Source organism: Drosophila novamexicana, unplaced genomic scaffold (assembly GCF_003285875.2).
Source record: "Drosophila novamexicana strain 15010-1031.04,08,12 unplaced genomic scaffold, DnovRS2.1 tig00000564-arrow-pilon, whole genome shotgun sequence".
In the NCBI taxonomy this organism is placed as follows: domain Eukaryota; kingdom Metazoa; phylum Arthropoda; class Insecta; order Diptera; family Drosophilidae; genus Drosophila; species Drosophila novamexicana.
The window spans coordinates 133,963-161,713 of record NW_020824810.1 but is presented as its reverse complement, the minus strand read 5'-3'; the positions used below and the strand labels follow the sequence as shown (position 1 = coordinate 161,713).

At 45.4% G+C, this 27,751-nt stretch overlaps 8 protein-coding genes across 9 annotated transcripts; 3 read left to right on the top strand and 5 right to left on the bottom strand.

Moving 5' to 3' along the window:
* Positions 1 to 406: 406 nt before the first annotated feature.
* LOC115762107 lies at positions 407 to 7,374 on the bottom strand. Its single transcript, XM_030704208.1, has 3 exons — positions 7,238 to 7,374; positions 1,873 to 2,143; positions 407 to 1,817 (listed from the first exon to the last, which is right to left on the bottom strand). The coding sequence occupies exons 1-3, from the start codon at positions 7,247 to 7,249 to the stop codon at positions 601 to 603; spliced, it is 1,500 nt and encodes a 499-aa protein (XP_030560068.1). The 5' UTR covers positions 7,250 to 7,374; the 3' UTR covers positions 407 to 600.
* Positions 7,375 to 8,926: 1,552 nt separating this feature from the next.
* Positions 8,927 to 10,329, top strand: LOC115762401 (ATPase ASNA1 homolog). Its single transcript, XM_030704586.1, has 3 exons — positions 8,927 to 9,143; positions 9,235 to 9,793; positions 9,850 to 10,329. Exons 1-3 carry the CDS (start codon positions 9,031 to 9,033, stop codon positions 10,186 to 10,188), a joined length of 1,011 nt encoding a protein of 336 aa, XP_030560446.1. The 5' UTR covers positions 8,927 to 9,030; the 3' UTR covers positions 10,189 to 10,329.
* Positions 10,330 to 10,480: 151 nt separating this feature from the next.
* Positions 10,481 to 12,499, top strand: LOC115762454 (tumor necrosis factor alpha-induced protein 8-like protein). 2 transcript variants are annotated; one of them, XM_030704657.1, is made up of 4 exons: positions 10,481 to 10,691; positions 11,656 to 11,732; positions 11,850 to 12,145; positions 12,204 to 12,499. In XM_030704657.1, the coding sequence occupies exons 2-4, from the start codon at positions 11,669 to 11,671 to the stop codon at positions 12,477 to 12,479; spliced, it is 636 nt and encodes a 211-aa protein (XP_030560517.1). In that variant the 5' UTR covers positions 10,481 to 10,691; positions 11,656 to 11,668; the 3' UTR covers positions 12,480 to 12,499. The 2 variants fall into 2 exon arrangements, with proteins under 2 accessions (XP_030560517.1, XP_030560518.1); XM_030704658.1 differs by lacking the exon at positions 11,656 to 11,732.
* Positions 12,500 to 13,508: 1,009 nt separating this feature from the next.
* On the bottom strand, positions 13,509 to 14,381 carry LOC115762456 (39S ribosomal protein L43, mitochondrial). The gene is made up of 3 exons (XM_030704659.1): positions 14,157 to 14,381; positions 13,989 to 14,095; positions 13,509 to 13,921 (listed from the first exon to the last, which is right to left on the bottom strand). Exons 1-3 carry the CDS (start codon positions 14,291 to 14,293, stop codon positions 13,587 to 13,589), a joined length of 579 nt encoding a protein of 192 aa, XP_030560519.1. The 5' UTR covers positions 14,294 to 14,381; the 3' UTR covers positions 13,509 to 13,586.
* A 73-nt stretch (positions 14,382 to 14,454) lies between these two features.
* On the top strand, positions 14,455 to 21,733 carry LOC115762451. The gene is made up of 8 exons (XM_030704654.1): positions 14,455 to 14,885; positions 14,951 to 15,397; positions 15,486 to 16,212; positions 16,399 to 17,390; positions 18,952 to 19,695; positions 19,754 to 19,981; positions 20,189 to 21,031; positions 21,095 to 21,733. The coding sequence occupies exons 1-8, from the start codon at positions 14,877 to 14,879 to the stop codon at positions 21,710 to 21,712; spliced, it is 4,608 nt and encodes a 1,535-aa protein (XP_030560514.1). The 5' UTR covers positions 14,455 to 14,876; the 3' UTR covers positions 21,713 to 21,733.
* Positions 17,392 to 18,630, bottom strand: LOC115762453 (protein angel). The gene has a single exon (XM_030704656.1). It carries the CDS (start codon positions 18,524 to 18,526, stop codon positions 17,474 to 17,476), a length of 1,053 nt encoding a protein of 350 aa, XP_030560516.1. The 5' UTR covers positions 18,527 to 18,630; the 3' UTR covers positions 17,392 to 17,473.
* An 828-nt stretch (positions 21,734 to 22,561) lies between the features above and the next one.
* Positions 22,562 to 24,254, bottom strand: LOC115762452 (peptidyl-alpha-hydroxyglycine alpha-amidating lyase 2). Its single transcript, XM_030704655.1, has 7 exons — positions 23,964 to 24,254; positions 23,688 to 23,902; positions 23,432 to 23,630; positions 23,259 to 23,372; positions 23,106 to 23,193; positions 22,948 to 23,047; positions 22,562 to 22,877 (listed from the first exon to the last, which is right to left on the bottom strand). Exons 1-7 carry the CDS (start codon positions 24,108 to 24,110, stop codon positions 22,574 to 22,576), a joined length of 1,167 nt encoding a protein of 388 aa, XP_030560515.1. The 5' UTR covers positions 24,111 to 24,254; the 3' UTR covers positions 22,562 to 22,573.
* Positions 24,255 to 24,736: 482 nt separating this feature from the next.
* LOC115762298 lies at positions 24,737 to 25,537 on the bottom strand. Its single transcript, XM_030704464.1, has 4 exons — positions 25,463 to 25,537; positions 25,246 to 25,401; positions 25,099 to 25,181; positions 24,737 to 25,025 (listed from the first exon to the last, which is right to left on the bottom strand). Exons 1-4 carry the CDS (start codon positions 25,469 to 25,471, stop codon positions 24,935 to 24,937), a joined length of 339 nt encoding a protein of 112 aa, XP_030560324.1. The 5' UTR covers positions 25,472 to 25,537; the 3' UTR covers positions 24,737 to 24,934.
* Between the last annotated feature and the right edge of the window lie 2,214 nt (positions 25,538 to 27,751).

Here is a 27,751-nt window from a genome sequence, read left to right as displayed (position 1 = left end):
CTAAATAAGGCATGCGCTAGGCTGAATAAACGCTAACAACAATCATAATAAATATGGCCATAATATAAGTAATAATAATAATAATAAAAAATCAATAACAGAAATACCTTTTTTGGTTATTTATGTGCATTGTATCGGTTCGTTTATCGAATCGCTAACAACTTGTTGTTTTCCCGGCCAAATGACAAATTCGCTAAATGCTACGAAAAACGTTTCGTTCCTATTGGCATCTGAATTTGTTATTCTCGCATATCCTTGTCATCCTTTAAGTTAATTTCTGTTCTCTTTTCGTGTGTTTGTGTTATGTTCTGTTCTGTTATCCACTTTGTTTTGCTTACTTCACTATTGTACAATGTGCGGTTGCCGTTATTTTTCTTTTCTTCTCTTTTTTTTTTTGTTTTTACTTAATTCTTTTATAATTCATAATAGGTTTTCTTTTATATGTGTGTGTGTTTGTTTGTGTGTGGCGTTTGGGGCGTGGCCGCGTTGCCGCTGCGCGCGTGTCCTGTCTAAAAATGCGCTAATTATTGATACCATTTTTATGATCGATTCTCCCATTTGGAAATTTGTTAATTAATGTTTGTTTAGTTTGTTTTTCTTTTAAATTCTATCCTCTTCGTCCTCCTCCTCCTCCTCGACCTCCTCACCGTTCTCCTCGAGCTCCTCCTTGTAGCCAGGATGCTCGGATATGGCATAGTAGTTGCCATTGTAGATGACGCCCAGTTCGCGCAACGCATCGCCGCGTATTGTCGCCTTTATCGTCCAGTTATAACAATCATCCGACTCGGACTCGCGATCCAGACGCTCAACGTCCAGGATCTTGGAATTGAGGCGCTCCAGTATAATGCCGATATCCTTGATGCTAAGATGGCGCTTCTGGTCGACAGACAGCTGATCGATGAGCAACAGAAACTTCTCCGTCGTCGTCTTATCATCCTCCATCACCGTGTTCTCCGTTTCGCTCTCCGAGCTGTCGCGCTCCGGTGCAATGTCCAGGAAGCGCACATGACCCTTGGCGCCCGACGAGCGACGCTGCATGCTGCCGCTGCCGCTGCCGCCTAGCATAGGATCCATAACCGATGAGGACATCGCCAGCGTCGCCTGATGCGCCTGCAGCTGCTGCTGCTGCTGCTGATGCTGCAGCTGCGGCTGCGGACTGCTGCTGCCGTCCTGTATGGGCGAGGTGGCCACGCTCTTGTGCACGGCTATCTTGCGGCCCTCCTCGTGCAGCGCACAGCAATGGAAGTCGCACTCCGTGGTGCTGGGGCTGCCCGCCCGGCTGGGCGTGTGCGCATGATGGGCACACTCGGGCGTATGCACATGTACTGCGTTTACGGCGCTATCAAAGGAGCCGCCCTGTTTGGAGAGTCGGCGATTGCTGCCGGGTATCACAACGCCTGGCGGCAGGACAACGCCGCCCGGATGGTAAATGCTCGCCGGGCCCTCGTCGCTAATGACCGTTATTTGTGGGCTGGCATAGCGCGGCTGTGAGGATTGCGAGGACACCGATTTGTTATCCAGCGAACTTTGCGCAGAGAGGCCCTTCTTCGAGGGCGAGTACTTGTCCGATGACAGCAGTCCATTGCTGCTGCCCAGGCCGGCGCCCATGCACATGCCGCCGCCGCCGCCTCCTCCACCAGCACCACCACCACCTCCTCCTCCGCCGCCGCCGCCTCCACCGCCACCCTGGCGCTGATCCCAGTGCAATACGACCGTGACACGCCCTTTATTATCCATAATCTTCCAAGATGGTGTCTCATCGTGCAGTTCCAGTGCATGGATCGTCTCACAGACGATTTTCGGTATAGCTGATATAGCTGCAAATTAAATGTGAGCATGTGGACGGGAGTCTGATAGAGATCAGCTACTTACCAGCCTTTATGACATCCACACCGGTTGGATACCATCGCTCGCCCTGCCTCAACAGCAAGAGTACCGTATTGTTGGCCAGGGTGCGAAAGTATTCGCCATCCTCAATTTGGGTTCCATCACACTCCAGAACAACGCGCACGGGTTCTGAAGCAGGAACCCCCAATTTGTCCTTGCCGCGCACCAATAGCTCCTCAAATGTACCAACTACGACGCCTTTGCGCACATTCCGCCAACTATCCCAAATTTTCAGTGGTCGCTTGCCGCGAGACTCCTGCAAGTGCAAGACAAAAGTAATCAAAGTCAGTGTTGGATAATGCCATACAGTTAGAACTAGCTTGAGCTAGTTTGGAAATACATTAAAGGTATCTTTAAAGATAGTTCCGGTTAAGAGAAACCTGACAGATCTGATGTACGAAATATTAGCATCAATCGATATTCCTTTGAAAACTATACGATATAGTAGGCCCTTGTTGATGAGCTTTTGCATTATGTAGAAGCACAAAAAGACTCGGATTTTCGTGTTTGCTCGAAAAAAAAAACATTTTCCACACTTATTTCTTATAAAGAATTTAAGGTAAAATATTTCGATTCTCATCAGATATTAAACTCTTGATAGAAGCACACTTAAGCCATAAATAAAAGCTAGTTAAGCTCGGGTCAGCTTCTTAATAGATACGTGTCTAAAAAAAAACCTGACCTGAGATAACATAAAGCAACTCAATAAATCTTCATTTATCACAGCCCGATCTTAAGTAAAGTCTGTCAAGCAATACGCAAATAAATTAAATTCAATCTAAAATAATATATGTATAAATCGCCTGACTATAACGATTAACAAAAAACATAAACAAGATGCAAAGAAATTAAGAATTTGACCTTGATAACAAATCTGTTTTAAACTAAGTTAATATGGCATATTAATATTCAACTTAAATCTGTACTAAATCATGCTCCTCAAGTTTTATCATAGCGAGAGTTTACTGTAATAGGCACGCCGTTTAATAAATATAAATAAAGACATATATATATATATTTATATACATATGTATGTGCGACATGTGCACACATATGCCAGTTTTTGGGCGTGGGTGTGACACCTGTGTGTGTGTGTGTGTGTGTGTATGTGTGGGTGTGTATGACTGGTGGGTGTGGCAGGCCCGGGCAGCGTCATAAGTTACGCTACTAATTGAGGTTTGTAGTCGCTAAAAAAGGGCGCAAGTGTCAAGGCCGCTGCCAGCTACAGTTCAAGCAACTGCTGCAGCTGATATGCCAGTCGATCTGCACGGGATTAGCGCACACAATTACATACATACATACATACATACACATACACACACACACACACACACACACAAATCAGAAACGGTAAACGCAACAACAGTTTACATTAACCAAAGCGAAATTTTGAGATTTTCATTACATATTAACAGCGGTCACAGCTGTTGTGCACTAACAGCGCTCTGTTAGCTTAACAGAGCTTTCACTGAAAGCAACATCAACAACAACAACAAGCAGCAGCAGAAAGCATGTTTAATGTATTGCAAGGACATGAGTGTGGCGCTCCAGTGACCCAGTAACGAGTGCAGCACACGAGCTGAATAACAACAAAAAAATATGAAGAGACACACACACACACACCAATACATAGTTATGTGTAGATGTAGATGTATGCACCCAAGCCCGAGTTGAAAAACTATGAAAAATTACATGAAATACATTTTGACATTTGCTTATTGGACATTTGCGCGAAAAGTTGCTTTTGTCAAATTGGAGTTGGCAGTCGAGCTGCAATTGCAATTGCAGTTTGTAGAGAAGTGTAATCAGTATTACACACACACACACAAGCACACAACAGGCTGCGAGAGCGAGAGAGGCAGAGTCTTGTGCTTGTATGTGTGCTGCATGCGCGCATTGGGATAGGTCAAGTCTGCTGCCATATGGCCATCAGCTGCTGCCGCTGCCGCTGCCGCTGCTGCTGCTGCTGCTTTTGCAGCAAAGGGGCGTGTATGTATTTTGAAAGGAGCAGTTAGAAGTGAAGAGGGGGAGGGTGCTGTTGCTCATTGATAGATATGTATGTATGTATGTAACGGTAATTAGTTATTATCATTGTTTTACCCCAGTTGGTGCATTTGTCGCAGCCGTCGGTCCCGTCGTTATGGCTGCGCCAGCATTTTGGTTGGCTGCCGCAGCAGCAGCGGCTGCTGCCGCCACTTGTCTGATGCTCAGGCAGTTGCACAGTGGCTTTGTCACGCCCAGTGTGCACAGAGCATTGGACCACATGGTGGTGGTGTTGCAACTGCTCGTTTCACCTTTCCCGGCCACTTTAAGGCGATTCTGATTAGGCGTTCTTCCAATTAGATGCAATTCGTTTAGTTGACAGCAACAACAGCGTAGACAATAACATTAACAACACGGCGCACATAAAATTAACATTTTTATGTTATATGTTATGTTATTATGTTAAATATTTGTTTGATTTTTAGGTTTTCCTCATAAAAACTGTTATATAAAATGCACACACGCACTGTGTTTCTTCTTATTGGTTTTTAGTTTCTTTTTCGCATATAGAAAATTATGTTTATAAAACCCTATAAATGCTTATAATGCTCCAAGCTTAAATCTAAGTTAAACGCTTTTTATTGTAGTTGTTTAAATGCCATTTGGAAAATTCGTTCGCGTAAGGCTACAAAAATGTTAACAAATTGCTGCGCACTTACAAAAAACAAAGCAAAAGACAAGAAAACACAAACACAAAATTGTGTAGTCAATAATAATAGAAAAAACACCGAGTATTAATTATTATCTTCGATAAGAAATTGGCTTTTCGACAGGTCCTATTTCTTTTTTTTTTTTTTATTTTGTTGGAACTTCTTTCTTGATTCCTTTTTTGGGCCACAGCAGCAGCAGCTGGCCTGGGCTGGGCAGGCGCCAGAGTTGTCAAGAGTTGACCTTCGCACTTTCACTTTACTACACTTGCGTGTGCCTGAAACCGCCGAGTTTTCATTTGGTGGGAGTGGGGGTTGGGGCAACTGGGGCTGAGGTTGAGCCTGAGCCAGAGGCTGGGGCCAGGTGCTCTGAGCCTGCGTTCGATTTCAGTTTGTGTGGCACAGTTTTCGTTTTCTTTTTTTTTAGCACATTTAACACAAGCTTTGGACTGTTGAAATTTGTACAAAAATGATTTATAGCTGCTGCTGCTGCTGCTGCTGCTGCTGTTGCAGTTGTCACGCCCAGTTAAAAATTTAATATTTTAACAATGTGCCAGCGGAATCGCGTAGCTTGTGTAAAGCGCTCGTTAACGAAAGTAGCATCCTTGCTGGCTGTGGCTGGCTGCCTGGCACACACTGGCTGCCTGCCTGCTCCTGTCTCCCGTTAACAGACTCTGTTAAGCGCTGCTGCTGCAGCTGCAGAATGCAATGCTAAAGAGAGCAATGCTAAAGAGAGCGAAAGTTGCGAGTAAAGCTCGTGAGCGCATTTGCTATGCATGCATGTGTGCGTGTGTGTGTGTGTGTGTCACTCTGTTATTGCGTATTTTGTAGTAAATTAAATGTTAACGCGTAAGCTACTCGACTGCACTTTGCATTGCAACGCTCTCACTTCTTGCTGCACACACACACACACACACATGCACACTCACACGCACTCTCTTTGCCAGTAACATCTGTGCTTTGGCCTACATTTGGAATGTGATATAATCAGGGCGCACTAAAGCTAACAGCTAACAAAACGGGCGGGCGCACACACGAATGCTCCACAAGTATTCAGGATTCACAGTGGCTCACAGCTAAACAGCGCCCGACTCCAGCCGCCACACAAATGCCAGAAGCTCTGTCAATTAGGCACACACACACACACACACACACACAGTCAGTCAGTCACACTCACACACAGGTGCACAGTTAGGCATAGAGAGTGGGGACGCTGAAAAGTTGCACAAGGTTGCAATTGGCTCGCTTTCATTTTCATTTGGTTCGCTCCGCTTTGCAGCAGTTGATTTGAGCATAGCAGCGCATTGGGTAAACATTTATTTTGAATCAATCCTTTGAATTAGGTTTATCTATTTGTAAATCGACAGCAGGACACAGTCAACATTCTGAGCGCCTAATTACGTTTGCATATTAAAAGCGCTAAAAAGTATGCTATAGGCATACAATAAAAGCAACTTTTGCTACTATATTTGCTGTACATAATAAAACTACTCCTATTTCTACTCCAAATTATCTTCAAAAAGTGTTTATCTTGTCATAATTTAAATACTGCTACAATTGGCATATTTTTTTTAAATCGAAGCGCCAGTGTTGCTGCTGTGTCGAGAGCAGCGACATATTGCAATTTCATGTGCAGCAGCTCTCTCCCTCTCTGTCTCTGGCTCTCTGTACAGCATTGCCAGTTGTAAGAAAATATAACATTTTAACCCAAAATGTTAACAGCGCCTTTAAGCTATGTTTTGGAATGCTTGCAAAAATACAACAAAATATACTATATTTGCTTCTTGCAAAGTGCTAGTAAATAAAAGAAATTCGTGCTTAAATGTCTAATGATTTGTATGCCTAATATAAATCCACTGCAATTGCAACTGGATTTAAGAGCGATGCAATCAATATGTAGGTCATGTGCGAGTGCTGCTTAGCCGCCCGCCCACAAGCTTAATGCAGACTGATATGGGAGTGTCATTAAGTGCAACTCGTTGCATTCAAACAAATATGCACAAATATGTGTGTGATTGTATGTTTGCGTTGGACTGTTACTATAATTTTGGGTAATCGCTGGGAAACAAAAAAAAAAAATAATAAAAACAAACCCGCAGACCACATGTACATAAACAACAACAAATAATATGTAAAGTAAATGTACGAATCGCAGGGCATCAACAAAAGCTACATGTGCACATTCAGTAGGGTGTATTACCATAGTTATTTGGGTCAAAGCTATTCACTCAGCCGCAAAGCAAAACGAAACGAAATGAAGAAACTGCATAAAGCGTGCACACATACACATACTGACATACGCATACACACACACACACATATATACGCACATAAAATGCTTAACGGGGGCTTAGACCCAAAGCCAACGCAGCTCAGCGACTAAGTTGAAAACAAATGAGCGGAGAGTAAAGACAGGCCGGAATTGAGAAACAACTGTAAATCGAAACGATAGGTGGAGAGTGGAGAGAAATGTTACTGCTACTGTTACAGTTTTATGTTAGAAGTAACGGCCAAAAACAGTGTGTATATGTGTATAATATTTTAATTCACAAGCAATGCATAACTATGTATGTTTGTTAGTGTGTGTCTATGTGTGTGTGGGCACCCCCGCACTTTTCGCCTTACGACATTTCGCTTAGCCCGCAAGAAATCTCACTTACCTCTCTGGCCATTACGACATGTCTCAAAAGCAGGGCCCGCTTAGAGGGTCTGCCATTTGCGTTGGCTTCAACGGCAACAACAACACGTCCTCTGCCTCTGCCTCTGCCTCTGCGTCGACGCTGTCGTTGTCGACGTGGTCGTTGGCGTTGTCGCTGTCGTCGTCGTCGTCGCCGTCGCGTCTGTCGTCCTTTGGCGGCGGCGGCTAACAGGAACAGCAACACCAACAACAACACCAACTGTGCACGGCTTACACTTTTCGCGCATACGAGTCTCTGTTTGTATGTATGTCTGCGTAAGTGTGTGAGTGTTTGTCTGTATGTATGTCCGCACAGCGTTGGCGTTGGCGGGTGGCGGTGAGCGGGCACTCGCTGGGGAGAACGGCGGCAGTGGGCGGTTGTTGGTTTGTGGGTGTGTGTGTGTGTGTGTGGAGTGTGCTTCAAAAATTCTCTACTACACGTTTATTTTCAATCTTTCCGCAACGCGCCGATGCTGTGTGCTGTGTGCTGCTGCTTCTTCCTTTTAACGTTCCTTTTTGGCACCGTGCTCTCTCTCTCTCACTCTTTGGCTCTCTATGCCTTTTTTGTGGTGTATGTGTATGTAGGTGTGCGCGTGTGTGTGTACATACGTACATATGTTGGTGGTGGTGCTGCTGCTGCTCCTGCTGAGTGTGTATTGGTATTTGCCTTGTACAATTTGATTATTTATTTAAACAATTCTTTATTTAATTGCTTTGCTATAGCACGAATGCTGCCACTTATCACTTTTATTATAATTTTTGCTTTTTACTACGTACACCTACACCCACTATAATACACACACACACATATCGACATATATGTACGTAGGTGCGGCTGCGATGTCGGCGAAGGTTTGCTGTTGGCAGTGTTTGTGTGCGTGTGTGTGTACCGTTATCATTTTATTCATATTGAACACATTTTTGAATCCGATCTGCAATTAATTCTCGCGTTTGTTTATTATTTCTTGTTTTTCGTTGGCAATTAGAACAACAATAAAAATGGGCACATGAGCAAAATCTTAAAGGCGCACACGCACACATATGTACATACAGGACACGCTTAATCTCTTGGTTTGCTTCTATTTTCTAGTATTGGTAGTACCCACGCCTTTCATTTGTCACTTTTCACTTCATTCAGACGAATTGCGCGTTCACTTTTTTGTCGAAGATTTGCAAATGAATTCTAGTATAACTATTTTTTGTTCAAAGCACGCAACTAATGCAGTTTAATTACAAAACAAACACATTTTAACAGTCAAAAGCACAGAACAAACACGCAAATCAATGCTCCGCTGAGGCCCAGTGCTAAAAACGGCTAATCGTCACGTTGCTGAACACTGAGGTAACATCGAGTTCTCACAACACTGATATTTATCGAGCAGCTTATCGCCATTTAACAGAAATACTGCTCACCTAACAGAATTGCCAAATATAGTAAATTGTGCCTGGCTCAAATGTATTAGAAAATGTTGGGATCATTAAAAGAACAATCAAGGCTGATACAAATTCAACGAAAACACAGTTCATATAAGGAAAATATACCTCAGCTATCCTTGAAATATCACTCGACGAGCAATAAAAAGAGAGCAATTCAAACTTGTGTCACCAATTGAAAATTCCAATCGGAACATATTCGATATACTGAATGGCATGCTATAAAAAAGAAATTAATCGTCAGGTCCGATATATTACATTTATTTCGTCATCCCTGGACGGCAGCCGAAACTTGCTTAGAATTTTACACAAAATTACGTGTCTCGATTGGAATTTCGCAATATGGTTGACAATCTGCCGCCCCTAGAACCCAGTCTGCAAAACCTGGTCGAACAGGAATCTCTAAAATGGATATTCGTTGGCGGCAAAGGCGGCGTGGGCAAAACAACCTGCAGGTGAGACAGAGACAGTCCCAACAGCAGCAGCAGCAGCAGCAACAACAACAACAACTTTAATGCGGTGCAAATCCAATTAATCCATCTGCAGCTCCAGTTTGGCCGTGCAACTGGCCAAGGTGCGTGATTCGGTGCTCATCATCTCCACAGATCCGGCGCACAACATATCGGATGCATTCGATCAAAAGTTCACCAAGGTGCCCACTAAGGTCAATGGCTTTGACAATTTGTTTGCTATGGAAATCGATCCGAATGCGGGTCTCAGCGAGCTGCCCGACGAGTATTTCGATGGCGAGAACGAAGCATTGCGTGTCAGCAAGGGTGTCATGCAGGAGATGATCAATGCGCTGCCCGGCATCGATGAGGCCATGAGCTATGCCGAGGTCATGAAGCTGGTGAAGGGCATGAACTTTTCGGTGGTGGTATTCGATACGGCGCCAACGGGACACACGCTGCGGCTGATCGCGTTCCCGCAGGTGGTCGAGAAGGGTTTGGGCAAGCTGCTGCGTCTCAAGATGAAGCTGGCACCGCTACTGACGCAGTTCGTCTCCATGCTGGGCATGGCCGATGTTAATGCGGACACATTGTCACAGAAATTGGACGACATGCTGCGCGTCATAACGCAGGTCAATGAACAGTTCAAGAATCCGGTAAACACTGCCTCAATCATGTGTTCCAAGTCCACAATTCATGTGTCTTTCTGCAGGATCAAACCACATTTGTTTGCGTATGCATTGCCGAGTTCTTTTCGCTGTACGAAACGGAGCGCCTGGTGCAGGAGCTAACCAAATGCGGCATCGATGTGCACAACATAATTGTCAATCAATTGTTGTTTTTGGGCAAATCGCATAATAGCTGCAGCATGTGCGCATCTCGGTACAAGATCCAGGAGAAATATCTCGATCAGATTGCAGATTTATATGAGGACTTCCATGTGACCAAGCTGCCGTTGCTTGAGAAAGAAGTGCGCGGCCCGGAGAGCATTAAAACATTTTCGGAAAACCTAATGATACCCTACAAGCCGAAAGAAACTGCGCCTATGTAGGCATTTGTTTGTATGCATCGTTCTAGTTTCTAAGATTTTTTGATGAACTTATTGTGTATATGTGGTTGCATGAAATATAAAAACCCAATTATGGTCTGGTGTCGCTCGCAGTCAATTTAAAAAATGCGGCTGCATATTAAAGATTTATCGATGTATTGATTTCAACTAAATCTGAGCAGGGTCACTATGAAACAATCAGTGCATTCGATATGCCTGATTAAATATCGATAGCAAATGGCACTAATTTGAATGTTTATATCGAGCAGTTTAGTCATCTCTAAGTTTTATTTTGCGTCGTTTTGTTTGCTGCACAGCACTTTCGGGTTTTTGTTTTCTTCGTTGTTTTTAAGTCCTTGTCAAATGTAACACTACACTTAAACTTAGACCATTTCCAATCGCTAACAAATCTTAGATTTGAGCAAATATTTCTGCCTGCTGCACACGCGCAACAACCAAACGAATTTCCTCAAGGACTTCTAGGACTGCACAACGAAGGCAAACAGGTGAGTTAGCTGTCAGTTAATTGAGCGCCAAAGCTCTCTGTGTGTGTGTGTGTGTGTGAGTTTGTATGCGATCAATAATACAACAATAGCTAGCCCACCACACAAACAATCACCCACAATCGCCAACGCCACAACAATGTGTAATAATAATAACTACAACAGAATTTACTGCTTCCATTTATAATATATATATATATGTGCACACACAAGCGATTAAGTTGGACAACATTCATATGTGCTGTTTGTTGTTGCTGTTGTCAACTGCCGCGTCGTTTCCGCTTTTGCCTTTATGCAGCAAACGGCACATCCGCTTGAGCTGAACGCCACATTTGTCCTTGGCGAAGCCGCCTTCCTGTGGGCCATATCCATTGCATGTCGCGTGACCTTAAGCTATTTGCCAACGGCTCGACTAGAATATGCATATACACATTATATGCCCAGTGTGTAGGGTGTTTGCTTAATTAATTGCGAGTCGACCCATTTTTGGGTCTAGCTCCTTTTATGGCAACGGGCACGTATGCACCGTTAGAATAACCCAATAGAGAACAAAATTCCGTCAGTCGCATGAGGCGACACAATTTGCGGTTAGAGCAACTTCGTCCAATCAGTGTGTGGGGCCATTATTCACTCGACGCTATCTTCAGATGTTTGAGGCAGCCTTTTATCAATAAGATACGCGCCCATTACAGTGTTGCCAACAGTTGCTTTTAAAAAACAGCTAAATTCAATGTTAAAAATGCTAAAAATGGCGGAATTAGCTTGCTGCACAAAGTCAAAAAGTTGAGTTGCTGCGAAAAAAAAAAGCTAAATACGCTTTTTTGCTCTAAGCCGAATTTGGCTGGAAATAAGCTGAACTGGCAACGCTGCTGCATTGGTGTGCGTGTGTGTGTGTGTGTGTGTGTGTGTTGTTTATATGCATATGTATGTAATTCTTTATCAAACTGCCATGCTTGCTACTGGAAAGAGACAACAACAAAATGTCCGTCGCAGGCTTAAGACAGAGCCTATTGCTCTGGAGCGTTGACTACTGGAATCTGGAAGGTAAATGGAGAGATATCCATGAAGTTGTTTGATCTTCGGTTTCTTCAGTTTCACCTCTGTTTACGATTTACAATTCAAATAAGTTTAGCCCAACTAATAATGCCTACCACCTTGCAGCTGTTATGGCGGACAATGTGTTCAAGTCGCACGATATTGGGTTACGCGCTCAAAAGAAAATACTCTCACGCATGGCAACGAAAAATATTGCGAAAACCTTTATTGACGGCACAACGGCCTCGCTGCTGGATAATCTGTACAGGCTGTGCAAGCTGCATACGGGCAATAAGGCGCGCGCCGAGAAACTGATTAAAAATATTATCAAAATTGTTATTAAAATTGGTGTGCTGCATCGCAATAACCAGTTTAGCGCGGAGGAGCTGCAAAATGCGGAGAATTTCAAGCGTAAATTTCAGGTAAAGTACAAACATACACTATAAGCATTTCAATGATTAGTGCGGCTGTCTTTTGCAGAACACACAATTGTCCATCATATCGTTCTACGAGGTGGACTTCACCTTCGATCTGGCCTATCTGCAAAAGTCGATACAGGAGTCGCGTGTGGCGCTCAAATCGATTGTGCAGCCGCATTTGACGGACAAGTCCATTGGCCGCATCGACGAGGTGTTCGATTTCTTTGGCGATGCGGGCCTGCTGGAGCTGGCATTCAAACCGGATTCGCCATATCGCGAGGTGATGGGCAAAATTGTCGCTGACATTAACTCGGCCATGGAAACGGGCGACATATGAGCAGCAGAGGCAAACTGCAAGCTATCGACAAAAAAGGGGCTATTATCAAACCAAAAACGAACCAACAACTACAACAACAACAACAACATGAGATACTAAGAGCTAGTTAAAAGGTCTACAAAGTCCACCAAATAGAAAGTAACGTAGCGCGGCATAAAAGACAAAAGAAAATGAAGAAAGAAAAGCGAAAACTCGTTAGACAAAGAGAATTATTTCTTAATTGAATTGGTGATAACACAATTAACACTATTTAGTAGCAGTCAAAAACGTCCAGATTGATTTAATTTAAGGCAATGTTAACATTTTTTGTCGTTTAGATATAAGAAGAAATGCATTTTGCCAAAGGAATTCACAAGAAAAACAAACAAACTCAGATTGTAAACGCAAGCAAATTGCTTTTTATCAATGTATTTGTCGTTGATTGTATTCGTAATTGTGTGTGTACGTTATAAGTATATGTAAAAGTCTGTCTAAATATTGTATTGTCTAATATTTGATACTTTTGTCTGTTTTGATACTCCAAAGCTCGCTCCTTAAACGCAATTATATACTCGCTTCATATCTAAGAACTTATCAAATATCTATCTATATGCCCTGTACTTAATATCCCTTTATCAAATTTCTGCTGATCTCCACAAGAGTTTCCTAACGAGCGAATTGTTGCACCCATAAGAACCGAGTTTAAGCCATTGCATATTAAATTGATTAGTTAATACACATTCTAGAGTTGTTTGTAAACCCGATTTACGTATGTATTCCAGCCTCATGGCCAAAGGCGTGCGGTTCAATAGCCTTAAGCACACTATTTATGATATTATCTTCCCCATCCCAATTGTTTTTCCAATTAGATATTTAATGTACCTTTAACATATCAAAAGATCACTTCAAATGTGCAACACAATATCATATATATATATATATATAGATAGTTGAACGAGACAAACAGAATTCGTGGCACATATTTTCGATATTACAGTTGATGTTTCGATTTTTAAAAAACATGTATTTATTTGTTTAGAAAACAAATTTATGTTGACTCCCAATAAAAGCAACAACAATGATAATTATAAAACTCAACTAATGACTTACTTTATTTGCCTAACAACTTCACTCGGCGCGTTTCTGCTCCAGCACATCGACGCCGCCCGCGCCTGCCTCCAGTTTCTGCTGCTTGAACAGCTCGATGAGCTTCTCGGTGGCCGTTTGCGGCACATCGAACGGTTGGGATGCTTCGGTGCTGGGGTAGGCTTGGCTGTGTGCATCGGGAGATCGCAGCAGAAACGGCGTCCAGGGTCCTTGTATAGACGGCACATCTGTGTGCCACATTTTGCGCAGGCGCAACGAACTGGAGCTGCCGTTTTGCGTCTTCAGCAGCTCAATCCATTTGGTTATCTCGGCCTGTGTGCTGTTCCGGCAGCTGAGCCATTCGCGATCGCCATTCACTAAGGGGTTGTGTGTGAAATGCACATTAATATTATACTGCATGCCTTCCATACGGGAGCTACTTACGGTATTCGCCCACGAGAACAGGTGTGCGATGGCGTCGTGGTTTCACATAGACGACAATGCCGGGATTCTCCTTGGCAAAGTCCACCAAATGGTTTTCAATGAAGTCCCTTATCAATGAATTAAGTGTTGCACATAAAAACTATATATGTTTTGTTTATTTATGCTTACCGCATGCCGCGACTGGAGCCGTTGTTCTTGCAGAACTTCAGTGTGAGGCGCTGCAGCTGGCAGACATAGCGGCCGAGGCCATTTTGTAGGGGTGCGCGCGGAAAACCGGATTTAAGAAACAGATGACTATTTGACATATTAAATGATATTTAATTGAAATGCAGCCGCAGTTTCTGTTTTAATACAGACTTTCTCAATTTTCGTAACCAAAAGCGACGTAACCTCACGCCGTGTACAAAATGTCAGCTGTTGCTGCTGCTCTTAGACAGGGTTGTTTAACAAAGCAAAATGGAGGGGGGGGCAGGCACTGTGCGAATAAGCAAATCAAATAAATAAATGCAAGGCAATATCCCTTATTAAAAACAGGATTTAACGCATTTGCATTTGTTTGTGTGTTAAAATTAGCTAGCAAAGTGAAACTGCAGTTGTTGCTGCTACGCACAAAACTCACAAACCGGTTTTCGTTGAGTGCGTGACACTGTGCGTCTAGCGTTTAACAGCCCTGCTTATTATAAGCGGCTGATAACGGCGAAAAGCGGCACGAAAGAGAGAGAGCGTCAATTTTGAATGCAGCAGCGTCGCGTCGTTTTTCATTTGAGTTCGGAAAAAAGAAAAGAGAATTAGAAAACGTGCAACGTGTTCGTGGAGCGGGCACTGCGGCTGCATTTTCAATTGATTGCATTGCCTTATCAGTGAATTATTTAGCACAGTAGCACGATAATGGCCACAGTGAGTTCAATTTATAAATACATTTAGCCATTGCAATCTAATTGTAAACAAATCCCGGCCCACAGACTATTGCAGGTTTAAAGTACCCGCAGCTTTGCAAGGCTGCTGCAGTCAACAACCACAACAACAACAACAACGACGACGACGACGACGATGATGAGGAGGAGGAGGAGGAGGAAGAAGACGAGGAGGAGGCAGATGAGTCTGGCTCGACCAGCTCGTTTAGCTTACAGGAATGCATAAACGAGTTTCGTGCGCGCCGCATCAGACGTGTCTCCACGCAAAGCCGTGGCGAGGAACCAATAGCTGCAGCTGCACCCATCGCCGCCGATACGCATCTAATCAACCAGAATCTGTGCAACAAGGCGCAGGAGCGACGGGGCAAACCGTGCAAGAACGGTTTCTGCTATTGCTTCACCAGCGACAGCGGCGACTGCACATCGACGGCGCCGCCACGTGCCGCGTGGCACGTGCGGCAGCACAAACGCAGCAGGCGCTCCGAAAGCAATAAGGTGCGCTGTGAACCCTGCCGAATCCTCGTTTCAATTCAGAACAATTCACATAACTAACAACTAATATATGCTGCGTTTTTTCATACAGGTTGGCGTGGCACAGCCGCCTCCGAACAATCTGAATGGACAGCAGCGCCAGCAACCGGTTCAGTCACATCGCCAAAAGCAGCCGGCCCTCATTGCGGGTCACACCTCCATAGTTAGCAGCCCGCTGACCGCTGTCAGTAGCCTGCACGCCGTGGGCGAAAATGCGCCGCTTATACACATTATACAAGAGCTGCGCGACAATTGCGTCATTTCGGAGGTGCGCGTTAACAGGGAGAAGCTTGCCCGGGCCAGCGCCAGCAATTCAACTGCAGCCAAGCTCAAAGAAGCTGCTCCAAAAATGCGCAAGACCGAATGCATAGACTATGCTCCCACGGCGCCCGTGCTCTCGAATATAAGCGAGCAGGAGACGCCGCCGGAGGAGAGCGAGCAGGCCTTGCAGACGGGTGGCAGCCTGCAATCGACACGGCGCAGTTCGCGTCGCAGCTCCAGCGGTGCAGGCGGGCGACTGCTGCAGAAGCGCCTCTCCCACGGACAGGTGAACTTCAAGACGCGCGACATGGAGCTGCCGCCGCCAAAGCCGCCGCGCCGCAGCTCACAGAGTCTCGATGGTAAATTGTCGCTATCATCGTTGAGCTCGACGACGCCGTCGGTGCGGGATGCCGAGCGTGTGTTGGATGAATTTCTGCGCAAGCATGGCGTCAAGCTGCCGGCCACAAAGCTGGAAAACTTGCCCAAAGCCAAGAGCAAGCGCAAATCCTATCCACTGGGTAAGTAAAAGGCGCGCAGTTCTAACTATTAACAAAGGTTTTGGCTATATTAGCTTTACTATAACTATTGGGTAGTTAGTTTTAATGCTTCCCAGTTTAATATGCAATTCAAATTGTAGAAATAAATCAAATATATGGCTTTGATATATTCATGTGCTTTACTATAATATGCTTGCACACTTTCAGCTGAAATTGAGAAAGCCGAGCGCATCGCTCCATTGCCCAGCTGCCCCTCGCTGAGCGATATTGAGCGCGTGGTGGAGTCCAAGCGCGGCGCGCACTATGTCAAAAACATACACATGGCCAGCCGCAAGAGCGCCGTGGCCGATAAACCGCTGAAGGAGTTCACGCTCGGCTGGACGGAGCCCAAGATCAACGATATGCTGAACTATGACACGGCCAAGCGGGCGCAGTTCAAGACGCACGCGGCAGAGCCAGCGCCTCAGGTGGCCAGCAACGTGGGCTGGCTGGCGCCAAAGATCTCGCTGGATACGGTTGATGGCGTTAGCGATAACCTGGCCGTCAACATGGAGCAGAAGCACACGCCCATCAAATATCCTCGCCTGCCCGCCAGCAAGCACAGCAGCAGCCAGAAATTCATTTGGGGCGAGCAGTGGCGACAATTGACGCCCTGGAGTGCCAATGGGAAGCGCACCGGACTGCGCAAGAAGTCCAAAAACTTTCTGAACAATTCCAAAAAGAAAATACTGCGCTTTGTCTCGCCCAAGAAGAGCAACCAGCAGCAGCAGCAGCATCAGGAGCCAGAGCAAAGCGAGCGCCGTCGACCCACGCCTCGTCTCTGCACAGTGGGCGTCCAGACATCCGCATCCCAATTGGATCTGCAGTCGCAGTCACAGTCGCCGCCGGGCAGTTATCATTCGCCCGTGCAGTCAACGCCAACAGTTAGCGCCAGGCAGCATCAGTACAAGGCTAGCTCCGAGCAGCCCTACTTTGATTTCGAGCGCAAAGTCAACCCGCCAACGCCGCCCAAGAAAGTGCCGCGTACACAGCGTCCGCGCAAGCTGAACTTTCAACCAGCGGAGAACAATCCCGCGACGTATCGCTCCTTTCACAAGGAACTCGATCAGGATGTGACCATCACCAAAATGGGCTATCTGCTGGGCAGCATACGCGCCAAATTGGAGGCCAGCGATGAGCGCGCCCAGCGTACATTTCGGGTAAGTTCTCCTACTTTTATTTATTTATTTTTATATATACAGTAAATTTGGTGGCATTTATTGACGGGGAAGACAGTTAAATGCTAGGTCAGTGCAAAGATAGCGCCAAGTGCATAGTGATCGGAACCAAGGTAGTGATTCGGTATGTTGCCCACATTCGAGCAACAGTTGATCGTGGGCAGCCTGTAGATGCTGAGCACCTGCAGCTTTTGCTTGTTCTGCGGGCACACCGAGTGCAGTATATAGTCAACGGTTATCCAGTTATCCTGATACGTGGACGCCGTGTATTCACCAAAGTCCAATGCTTCAAAGTTAAGCGCCGGGTCATCCACAGCTATGGTCGTTAGCAGCTCCATGGGCGGCGCATGTATCTCCGAGTTAAAGTCACCGGTTAGAATGACGGGCGTCGGGTAGGCTTCGTCGGGCTGCTTCGCATTGGCATCTATGGCAAAGCTGCGCAGCTCCGACAGCAGCTTGGTCACCTGGGCGCAGCGCACATCGTGCCGTTTTGGATTGTAGAGCAGATGCGTTGTGGCTATAATCACCTCTTTGGGCTCATTTATAACTTTTGTCTGGCCGACCGGCTTCAGTCGGAATTTGGCCAACAGCGCCACATTCTCACGATTCAGCAGCGGCACATTCGCATCGTAGAGCTCCACGCCCTGCTGAGCGAGCAGCTGCAGTTTGCAGGCATCGTAGATGATGGCACAGCCGTCGGTTCGACTGCCTGTCTTCTTTTTGTACACGTACTCCAGGCGCTTGCCGCTGCTGGCTGTCAAACGCTGCACTAGCATGGGCAAATGGTCGTATTGCATCTCCTGCAGGCAGAGTATGTCCGGATCCAGTTTGTGTATCTCGCGGTGTAGACTTTGAAGGCGCTGCTGCCAGGTCAGCCATTGCTGTTTGATGTTCACGTAGAGGAACAGGTGCTCCATGAGCAGATCTTGTGCGAGTATGTTGTACGACAGCAGTTTGATTCTGGGATGCGGATTAGCCTCAAATTTTGGTGTTAGCGTCCATTTGCGGTTGTAGTCGTAGGGTTGCTCCATTTTACGGGCTGGCTGGCGCCTACTGTACAGGCCTCTGCGAAAGATTTGTATACTCATGTTAAGGGGTCGGAACGGGGATGTGGACATCTCATGCAAGTACAAGGATACGACAGTTTTCCAATGTTTTTGATCCCCTTTCCGACCAAAAAATGAAAACAGCGCCAGCCAATCCAGTCCTCCGCAGTCGTGTTATTGTGACCTTCGATATTTATTGCTAATTGCCATTCACAGTGCGATATATTGCTTTTGTAATCGTTATCGAACATGTAATTGTGTATATACCAAATGAACTGGTTCAAATATTTCAATTTTGTTCGTTATCGAACATGTTGACAAGGCGCGTAATTGTGTGCATGCCAAATGAACTGGTTCAATTATTTAAATTTTGTTCGCTAAGCAAAACTTAGTTCGCAAACTCAATAACAATTAATTAACTTAGTTCGCCTAACTAAACTAACTTAATTACATTTTTGTGAGTACCACGTTTAAAACTGGAATGTAACATGTTTTAGGAGAGTTCACGTTACACGCCCGTGGAGCAAACGGAGCTGCCATCTGATGGTATCGACTGCACCGATTCATCCAGCAACCGTTTGCAGCGCTCGGCAACAACCACGTTGCGGCCGCGACGTGATCTACACCGCGAACCCATTTACTCAGAGATTGAGGAGGACTGCATGGTCATTAGCGGCAGTCCACAGTTTGATGTAAGAACAGAAGCGCAGCTGGAGGTGGCGCCAACGCCGACGCCCACGCCCACAACAACTGCAACGGTGACTGCAACAATCAGCGAGCCAACGCCCGTGTCCTCGCCTTTGCCATATCAGAAACACCCAGCAGCAGACCTCAACGCTTTGTACGCGCAAGTGCAAAAGGCCAAGAAGGCGGCGTTAAAGCCAACAACGAACCCAACAACGACTGCAGCTCCGCCCAAGGCACTGGGCCACTTTCTGCAGGAATCCCTGTTAAATGGCAGCTTCTTCCAGTTTATGCCGCTGCCAGATGAGCCCAGCAGTGATACCTCTTACACCATGTCCACCTCGAAGTCCGCCAATGACGCAACGGAGCAGGCGACGCTGCCAATGCATCAATCGCTGAACAACATAAACGAACAGCACTCGCCGCCCAAGAAGAATCGCAATCTTTCCAAATCCGAGCTATCACTGCAGCGCAGTGAGATATTCCTAGAGAATTTGTGCCGCAGCGAGATGGTGCTGGACCACGATGACAATCTGCGCCTGGAGAAGGTGCAAAATGTAGGTGATTGCCAGATCAATGATCAATTTATTATGCTAACCTCTTGACTACTTGTAGACCTGCCTCCGGGCGAATCCGGCTGCAGCCGCTGCGGATGATGTGTCCTACGATATGCCAATTGAACTATACGATGACTATGTGCTGGAGGACGGCAATGCCAGCGGCAGCTCCTTTGCCACGAATGGGCAGAGTCAGTACGGCTCCGTCCAGCTGGAGCCGCCGCCGCCGTCCTCGGATAATCAGAGCACGCCAAAGAAGCAGCAACAGCAGCGCTTTACGACTAAGGTAGAGATTTTTGTTGATTCCCATTAGCAGCTAAGGCTTTTCACTGTACACCATCATCGAACCGAAAACCCATTATAAATATAAGCTTCATGCGTATTTAGCTATAAACAAAACCTTTTTCTGCTTCTTCTTTGCTTCATACCACACTTCAAATTGATATTAACCTGTTCACAATTATGTAATCCGTTGCCTTGCGCCATTTTTCAGCCCACACGCGAGCTGTGCATTGATATAAATGATGGCCCGTCGGTGTCCGGCCATGCTGTCAGTCACAGCTGCCCGACTACACCGCAGCAGCAGCCGCCGGGGAAGCCCGGCAATGTGAAGCTGGCGCACAGCAGCCTCGACGAGCTGGCTCAGAGGCCGGGCAATGACAGCCAGTTGCTGTCGGTGAGCACATTGGCGCGCTATCGCCTGCTTAAGGATGCAGTGCGTCGCTCCTATCGCAAGGGCAAAGACTTCTTGCTGGCCGAGAAGCAGCGACTGACGCAGAGTCTCAGTTTGTCGCGCGATCAGGCCAATCAAACTGAGGGCGAACTGGACAGCAGCAGCAGCTACTATGCCAGCTTTAATCTGGACTCGCTGCTCAATGAGTCGCTGACGACGAACGAGCAGCTGGCGCAGGCTGTTAGCATTTGCCGTCAAATGCCCGAGCTGGAGATCTCCGCCGAAATGGTGGAGGCGGAACGTCTGCTGCTTTTCAACACGCTGCGACGAAAGTCCCCGCCGTCGGGGCTCAGTGCGGCCACGCTGGCCGCCCGTCAGCAATGCCAGTCCCTGCTTCTAGACGGCTTGCATTTTCCGGTAAAAGCTGACGTTAGCCAGGACATGTTCTTCAACTACTACTACATCTGCACCGTAGAGTGCGAGGGTCGCATACGCTCTACACAGTCCATTGAGTGCCAGAATGGCGCCGCGGTCTTTCGCGATTGTGGTCTTGAGTTCTATAGCAGCGGCCCGGCGGAGGCGCTGGAATTGCGCTGCCAAATCTTCATGCTGCGTCTGCGCAAGGTATCGACGTTATCCCTGGAGCCGGCCAAGACGCTGCTGGTAAGTAATGGGCTGGCCTTATTTACTCAACTCAATCCCTTCTCACAACTTCTGTCCTCCCAGAAACGTGGCAGCGGTAGCCTTGGCTCTGGCAGCTCCAGCAACTCCTCGCAGTGTGATCAGATCGTTTCGCGTTTTCGCCTGCACGCCTCATTCACACTGAAGGCCGCCGACCTGGCACCCTATGAGCTGGTGGCCAGTGAAACGCAACCCAGCGACAAATTGTGGCTGCGCACCTCGCGCACCTGGCAGCTGCCGCTGACGACGCACACAAAATCCACGAATTTAATACCACAAATTGCGCTGAGCGGTCGCGTTGAGCTACGCCTGCCCAAGTCCCAATATGCGGGCTATCTCAATGTGCAGGATACGGATCCCAAGAACAAACACAACTGGAATCGTCGTTGGTGCACGCTCGACGGACTGCACCTGGCTGTTTGGCAGCACGAACACAATCTCAGCGGACAGCCGCCGCTGCTGTCCATGCGGCTGGAGGAATGTCGCCAGGCTCAATTAGATGTGGCGCCACGTGAGCTGTGCGCACGTGCGCGCAGCTTTTGGCTGCAGTGTCCCAATGGTGAAGCCTTCTTTGCGACCGACACGCAGGCGGAGCTAGTCGAATGGCTGCGGCAGCTAAACGAGACGCTAGCATTTGCCAGACGTTGGTTAAGTGCCTCTTAGCAACTTATTTATATTATTTATATTTCATTATATTTTTATATGTTTAGTTTAAGACTTTTGGTTATTTAGTTTGGGTTTGTTAACGTTTGCCATGCAAACTTAAGATGAAAGTGTAATACGGGCCAAACATAAATATTTCAGTCAAATGCTTTGTCTAGTCTAAGCTACACTCACATTCATAAAAACTGTAGGGTATTTGGCCTTAAGAGAAACGGGTGAAGCCCCATTAAACCTTGAGCAAACTTCTTGTGTGTAGGCTGTAATACATGCACAACAACAACAACAGTTTATTACATACATAATTTACATGGATTATAATCATATGGATATATATATATATAAATTGGTATATATATATTTGTGCAGGTTACAATATGTTACATAGTGTTAAAAGGTTTAAATATTTTATAGATTGGTAACTTTCACGCCCACATGTACACAGACATATAAGCATACATTGGATACATTTTGATAGTTTTATATATATATATATATATATATTTGATATTTATAAGCTGCCTTTGTAATTCCATTTGCTCAATTACAGTGCAAAACATAAATTTTGAGGTTATGTTTGTTGTGGTAATTTGTTTGTCAAGCAATTTACATTCTTATATTGTATATTATTAATTACAACTATTGATTTCTCGTTTAATTATATCAAAAACTGTTTGTGTGCATGTTCTTCTGTCTCTATGGCTATTTTGATGTTTTGCTTTGCTTGTTTTTCGGCGCTCGAGATAATTTTTTGTGTTTATTTATATTTTCTTTTTATTTTTTGGATATGCCGTTCGACTCTCAGATATATGTGTGTGCCTTTCGACCGTTCCTAGTGCGCGTGAATTGGTAACCAATAGTACCTCAAGCCAAAACGTATTTCCAGACGCGATTCGTCTGGTGGTTGGTGCCCGTCTCCGTTACATACAGGGCCGAGCCATTGACGTTGACGGCTATGGAATGCGGATTCTTGAACTCGCCCCAGTGGCCAATGATCGTCTCGGAGCGCGGATCGATGGTAAAGCCACGCACCGGCAGCATAGAGGTAGGTCCATTCACTGCGAACACAATGTCGCCATAGCCACTGACGCCAAAGACGCGACCCAAATCTGGTTCCTGTATGGTGGCCGCCGGTTGACCCTCGCCATGCGACGACTTAAGGCCAGCTCTGCAAAGAGCAAGAGAGAGCGAGAGAGAGAGGATAGAATTATGATCAGAATACGCTTTTGACTACTCACTTGGGGCACACAACGCGCATATTCTCGCGGTCCGCAATGCACAGCAAGTCCAAGTGCTCCAACAGGGTAATCGCATGTGGCACCTGCAACGAGAGGAATTCTACAAGGATCTGTAATGTTGAGCTATTACTAGCAAGAATAATATTACGCATACGCACCGGGTGGTTGGGGAATGCTGCGCAAGAGTTTGCCAGCGGCATTGAACTTGAGTATGCGACTATTACAGTAGCCATCAGCTATGAAGAACTGAAAGAAAAAGGCAAAACGGATTAATGGATACAATTCAATCGATTTCAAGGTGTGGCTAATACCTCGCCTGTTGTGGCCACAGCAATGGATGTGGGCTTGCACAGTTGCTTGACGGAGGCACCAGGCCGGAAACGCTTGCCAATCACCAGCTGCGGCTTGCTCTCAAATGGCCGGAACTGCAGTTGTTCGAAAGTTAACATATTGAATTGATAGCTTATGCAGTTGGACAGCCCACCTTAAAGGCCTGATGCATGGCCACGTCGGTTATCCAGTAGTTGCCGTGCCCATCAATTGTCATGCCATGCGGCATATAAAACATATCGGAGCCCCAGCCGGTTTTGATGGCGCCCGTCTTGGGATCCAGCACATAGATGGTCTTCTCCTTGATGGGCCCATACTCGATAAGATAGTAGATGTTGCTCTCATTAAATGTGCTGCATTGGATAACAATATGTGACAAAACACTTGTTAATGGACAGCTGTTGACCTACTTTACATCCCAGTAGCGGTCAGCGCGATGGAAAATCACTGGATTGCCCTCGGGATCAACGGAAACAGCTGTCACTTGACCAAAGCTATGCTGATCTGTTGGCCAATTCTCTACGAGCACAGGCACGGGCACACTGGCCGCTGGTATGGGCACATTGTCGTAGCTACGTTGATTTTGCAGCGCCAGTTCATCGCCCGCCAAAGGCAGCTGCTTGGCCTACAAAGAGGAGGGTGGGGTTACGCTGACTATGAGCCATCTGTGACACAACAGAACCTACCTCCATGCGGCGCTTAATCAGCTCCCTGACCTCGTCGAAGAAGCGTTCATTGAGGTTTGGGCCAGCCTCTGGCAGGTGGTTGCCACCGACCGCAGTCAGTGTGGCCAGACCAAGCGCCAGCAGCGCCACAAATAAAATGCGTCGCATTTTACACTTAAAAATCGAGTTCCTGCGTTTTTTTTTTACACTTTTTATTGAACGGCACTTGGTGTTCGTTTGTTTTTTTATTTTACACGATTTTCTTGGCTGACGAGCGCGTTGGCTGCCTTAACATCTGTTGGAGTTATCTATATGTTGAGCTGGCAATAACTGAACTGGCTCGGGGCCAACACACGCACAGCACCTACGCTTTTCGCTTTCATTGCGAACGCATGCGCCTGGCCGGCACCGTGGGACGCCAGGCGCCAAAACAGCTGCAATTTATATGATAGCTGTGGCAATAAACCGTTTGTGCCACGGTGGCACGCACACAGCTGCAGATGCTTTGATTGAAAAGCGTTTATTGATTTTCCAATTGCCAAAATTGAGCGCCAAAAGTTAGGCAACAAAATGGCCGCCCTATGCAGATGTTCGATAATTCTATTATGCACACAAATCGATAACACAAGATAATCTTATTATGCATACAAATCGATAACACAAGATCCAACATGAACGTGCACACAGCCAGGCACGTATGTATATGTATGCGAGACTGCTTAAGCGTGAGTGTGTAAACACTAATTGATATTAATTATAGTGCAAATAAAATGCATCAATTTCCGTATATTTAACGTCGCTTTATATTATATTTGTAACCAATGGACATGTAATAGCATAGCTGCCATTTTAGAATATTATTTTGTAGGCCACTTGGGAAATGGTTGCATACTGGCAGCAGTCAGTGTAGCTGCTGTTGGTGTTGGTTATCGTGTTATTGTTACTGTTGTTGCTGTTATAGCTGCTGCTGTGATATGTGTGACGTCACGCGCTCAGCGCTCAACGGTACCCAATGCCAGTTGGGTCCAAATATAGCCGGTATCTGTCATGGAACAGTATGCATTGTAATAACGTCCCGGCGAGCTACAAAACAGAAAATTATACGATTACAAATCATTTGCAAAGGATTTGTTGATGCCATATAGAATTCACTTACCGGCAGTAGGAATATTGTGGGCACTTGCAGCGAAATAGATTCTGAAACTCCTCCTTGCAGACCTCATTCCACCAGCAGGTGCGCTAAAGTGTGGCCAAAGTTTGGAAATCTCTGTTAAAATACACATTTAATTCGACCAGTTAATACCTCGGTCATGTAACCATGCACGCTCTGGTCCGAGTAGCGCTTGTTCTGGTGTCCATCGTCCGTGGCATGCAGCGGACTCAGTGCCATGGCCAGCATCAGCACGAGTAGCCAACATCCGTGTCCGGTTTTGGGCAGGCTTAACGTCACGGGCAGCGCCTGAAAGCATGTAACAGCAATTTAAATACGTAGAAAACTTTCAGCTTTTCATTTGTCACACCTTTTGCATTGCGTTGCGTTTCGTAATTGCTGTTTTTGTTATGTTTTCGCCACTCTTTCGCGAATCACATGACGCTCTGCCGAAGCTGGAGCAGACACAGACACAGACACAGACACATACACAGACACATACACAGACACAGGCACCGATACAGCAGCATGTCTTGCGGCAAGTTGGCCGCTGTTTTGGCTTTGGCCTACTTTTGGGCGTCGCTCGGCTTCAGCTTTGACTACGTCGGCTCCCTTTATTTCACGCACACGCACAAAGCACACACACACATGCAAGCACATGCACACTCACACACAAGCACACAAAAATTATTTTCCAATTCGAGCACTGCTAAAATACAAGGTGTTTCTGTTATTAATACAAATGCCCTGAATGTTCATATACTTTTGTGTGTAATCTAGCGGGTATTCCCCGGCGTTGCCCGGGGTACGTATAAAATAAATAGACAAAGAGCCAAACATCGGGAAAATCAGATGAGATTTGGCCAATTTATGGGAGTGGGAAATTTTGTCCTATGTCTATATAGGATATTTGAGAATACCATTTTTACATGAATTTTGACCAAGAATAATGTTGCCAGATTTAGATGAACAATTGAACTAGAGGCCAAGCCATGAACAAAAAGACAAACTTTATGGAAATCGGTTGAGTTTTGACCGAGTTATGGGGTTGGGAAATTTCGACCTATGTCAATATGCGATATTTGAGGGTATCATTTTTACATGAATTTCGACTGAAAATTATGTTGTCAGATTTAGATGCACAATTGAACTAGAGGCCAAACCATGAACAAAGAGACAAACTTTATGGAAATCGGTTGAGTTTTGACCGAGTTATGGGGTTGGGAAATTTCGACCTATGTCAATATGCGATATTTGAGGGTATCATTTTTACATGAATTTCGACTGAAAATTATGTTGTCAGATTTAGATGCACAATTGAACTAGAGGCCAAACCAATAACAAAAAGACCAACCTTTTGGAAATCGGTTGAGTTTTGACCGAGTTATGGGGTTGGGAAATTTCGACCTATGTCTATATGCGATATTTGAGGGTATCATTTTTACATGAATTTCGACTAAAAATTATTTTGTCAGATTTAGATGCACAATTGAACTAGAGGCCAAACCATGAACAAAAAGACAAACTTTATGGAAATCGGTTGAGTTTTGACCGAGTTATGGGGTTGGGAAATTTCGACCTACGTCTATATGCGATATTTGAGGGTATCATTTTTACATGAATTTCGACTAAAAATTATGTTGTCAGATTTAGATGCACAATTGAACTAGAGGCCAAAGCAATAACAAAAAGACAAACTTTATGGAAATCGGTTGAGTTTTGACCGAGTTATGGGGTTGGGAAATTTCGACCTACGTCTATATGCGATATTTGAGGGTATCATTTTTACATGAATTTCGACTAAAAATTATGTTGTCAGATTTAGATGCACAATTGAACTAGAGGCCAAACCAATAACAAAAAGACCAACCTTTTGGAAATCGGTTGAGTTTTGACCGAGTTATGGGGTTGGGAAATTTCGACCTATGTCTATATGCGATATTTGAGGGTATCATTTTTACATGAATTTCGACTGAAAATTATTTTGTCAGATTTAGATGCACAATTGAACTAGAGGCCAAACCATGAACATAAAGACAAACCTTGTGGAAATCGGTTGAGTTTTGACCGAGTTATGGGGTTGGGAAATTTCGACCTATGTCTATATGAAATAAATGTATATCAGATATTTTAGGGTACCATTTTTACATGAATTTCGACTAAAAATTATGTTGTCAGATTTAGATGCACAATTGAACTAGAGGCCAAACCATGAACAAAAAGACCAACCTTTTGGAAATCGGTAGAGTTTTGACCGAGTTATGGGGTTGGGAAATTTCGACCTATGTCTATATGCGATATTTGAGGGTATCATTTTTACATGAATTTCGACTGAAAATTATGTTGTCAGATTTAGATGCACAATTGAACTAGAGGCCAAACCAATAACAAAAAGACCAACCTTTTGGAAATCGGTTGAGTTTTGACCGAGTTATGGGGTTGGGAAATTTCGACCTATGTCTATATGCGATATTTGAGGGTATCATTTTTACATGAATTTCGACTAAAAATTATGTTGTCAGATTTAGATGCACAATTGAACTAGAGGCCAAACCATGAACATAAAGACAAACTTTATGGAAATCGGTAGAGTTTTGACCGAGTTATGGGGTTGGGAAATTTCGACCTATGTCTATATGCGATATTTGAGGGTATCATT

What these genes read in the sequence shown, in the direction of transcription:
- LOC115762452 (XM_030704655.1), bottom strand. Translation starts at nt 24,110, where the DNA reads ATGCGACGCATTTTATTTGTGGCGCTGCTGGCGCTTGGTCTGGCCACA. An exon ending in TGATTAAGCGCCGCATGGAG is followed by an intron (nt 23,903 to 23,963) that starts GTAGGTTCTGTT and finishes TCCTCTTTGTAG; the next exon opens with GCCAAGCAGCTGCCTTTGGC. An exon ending in GACCGCTACTGGGATGTAAA is followed by an intron (nt 23,631 to 23,687) that starts GTAGGTCAACAG and finishes TATCCAATGCAG; the next exon opens with CACATTTAATGAGAGCAACA.
- LOC115762298 (XM_030704464.1), bottom strand. An exon ending in TGCATGGTTACATGACCGAG is followed by an intron (nt 25,182 to 25,245) that starts GTATTAACTGGT and finishes GCCACACTTTAG; the next exon opens with CGCACCTGCTGGTGGAATGA. An exon ending in CCACAATATTCCTACTGCCG is followed by an intron (nt 25,026 to 25,098) that starts GTAAGTGAATTC and finishes TCTGTTTTGTAG; the next exon opens with CTCGCCGGGACGTTATTACA.
- LOC115762451 (XM_030704654.1), top strand. An exon ending in GCGCCCAGCGTACATTTCGG is followed by an intron (nt 17,391 to 18,951) that starts GTAAGTTCTCCT and finishes AACATGTTTTAG; the next exon opens with GAGAGTTCACGTTACACGCC. An exon ending in GCCTGGAGAAGGTGCAAAAT is followed by an intron (nt 19,696 to 19,753) that starts GTAGGTGATTGC and finishes GACTACTTGTAG; the next exon opens with ACCTGCCTCCGGGCGAATCC.
- LOC115762401 (XM_030704586.1), top strand. Translation starts at nt 9,031, where the DNA reads ATGGTTGACAATCTGCCGCCCCTAGAACCCAGTCTGCAAAACCTGGTC. An exon ending in GTGGGCAAAACAACCTGCAG is followed by an intron (nt 9,144 to 9,234) that starts GTGAGACAGAGA and finishes ATCCATCTGCAG; the next exon opens with CTCCAGTTTGGCCGTGCAAC. An exon ending in ATGAACAGTTCAAGAATCCG is followed by an intron (nt 9,794 to 9,849) that starts GTAAACACTGCC and finishes GTCTTTCTGCAG; the next exon opens with GATCAAACCACATTTGTTTG.
- LOC115762107 (XM_030704208.1), bottom strand. An exon ending in TGTGGATGTCATAAAGGCTG is followed by an intron (nt 1,818 to 1,872) that starts GTAAGTAGCTGA and finishes TTTAATTTGCAG; the next exon opens with CTATATCAGCTATACCGAAA.
- LOC115762453 (XM_030704656.1), bottom strand. Translation starts at nt 18,526, where the DNA reads ATGTCCACATCCCCGTTCCGACCCCTTAACATGAGTATACAAATCTTT.
- LOC115762454 (XM_030704657.1), top strand. Translation starts at nt 11,669, where the DNA reads ATGTCCGTCGCAGGCTTAAGACAGAGCCTATTGCTCTGGAGCGTTGAC. An exon ending in TGACTACTGGAATCTGGAAG is followed by an intron (nt 11,733 to 11,849) that starts GTAAATGGAGAG and finishes ACCACCTTGCAG; the next exon opens with CTGTTATGGCGGACAATGTG. An exon ending in ATTTCAAGCGTAAATTTCAG is followed by an intron (nt 12,146 to 12,203) that starts GTAAAGTACAAA and finishes TGTCTTTTGCAG; the next exon opens with AACACACAATTGTCCATCAT.
- LOC115762456 (XM_030704659.1), bottom strand. Translation starts at nt 14,293, where the DNA reads ATGTCAAATAGTCATCTGTTTCTTAAATCCGGTTTTCCGCGCGCACCC. An exon ending in GGCTCCAGTCGCGGCATGCG is followed by an intron (nt 14,096 to 14,156) that starts GTAAGCATAAAT and finishes TTCATTGATAAG; the next exon opens with GGACTTCATTGAAAACCATT. An exon ending in TGTTCTCGTGGGCGAATACC is followed by an intron (nt 13,922 to 13,988) that starts GTAAGTAGCTCC and finishes ACAACCCCTTAG; the next exon opens with TGAATGGCGATCGCGAATGG.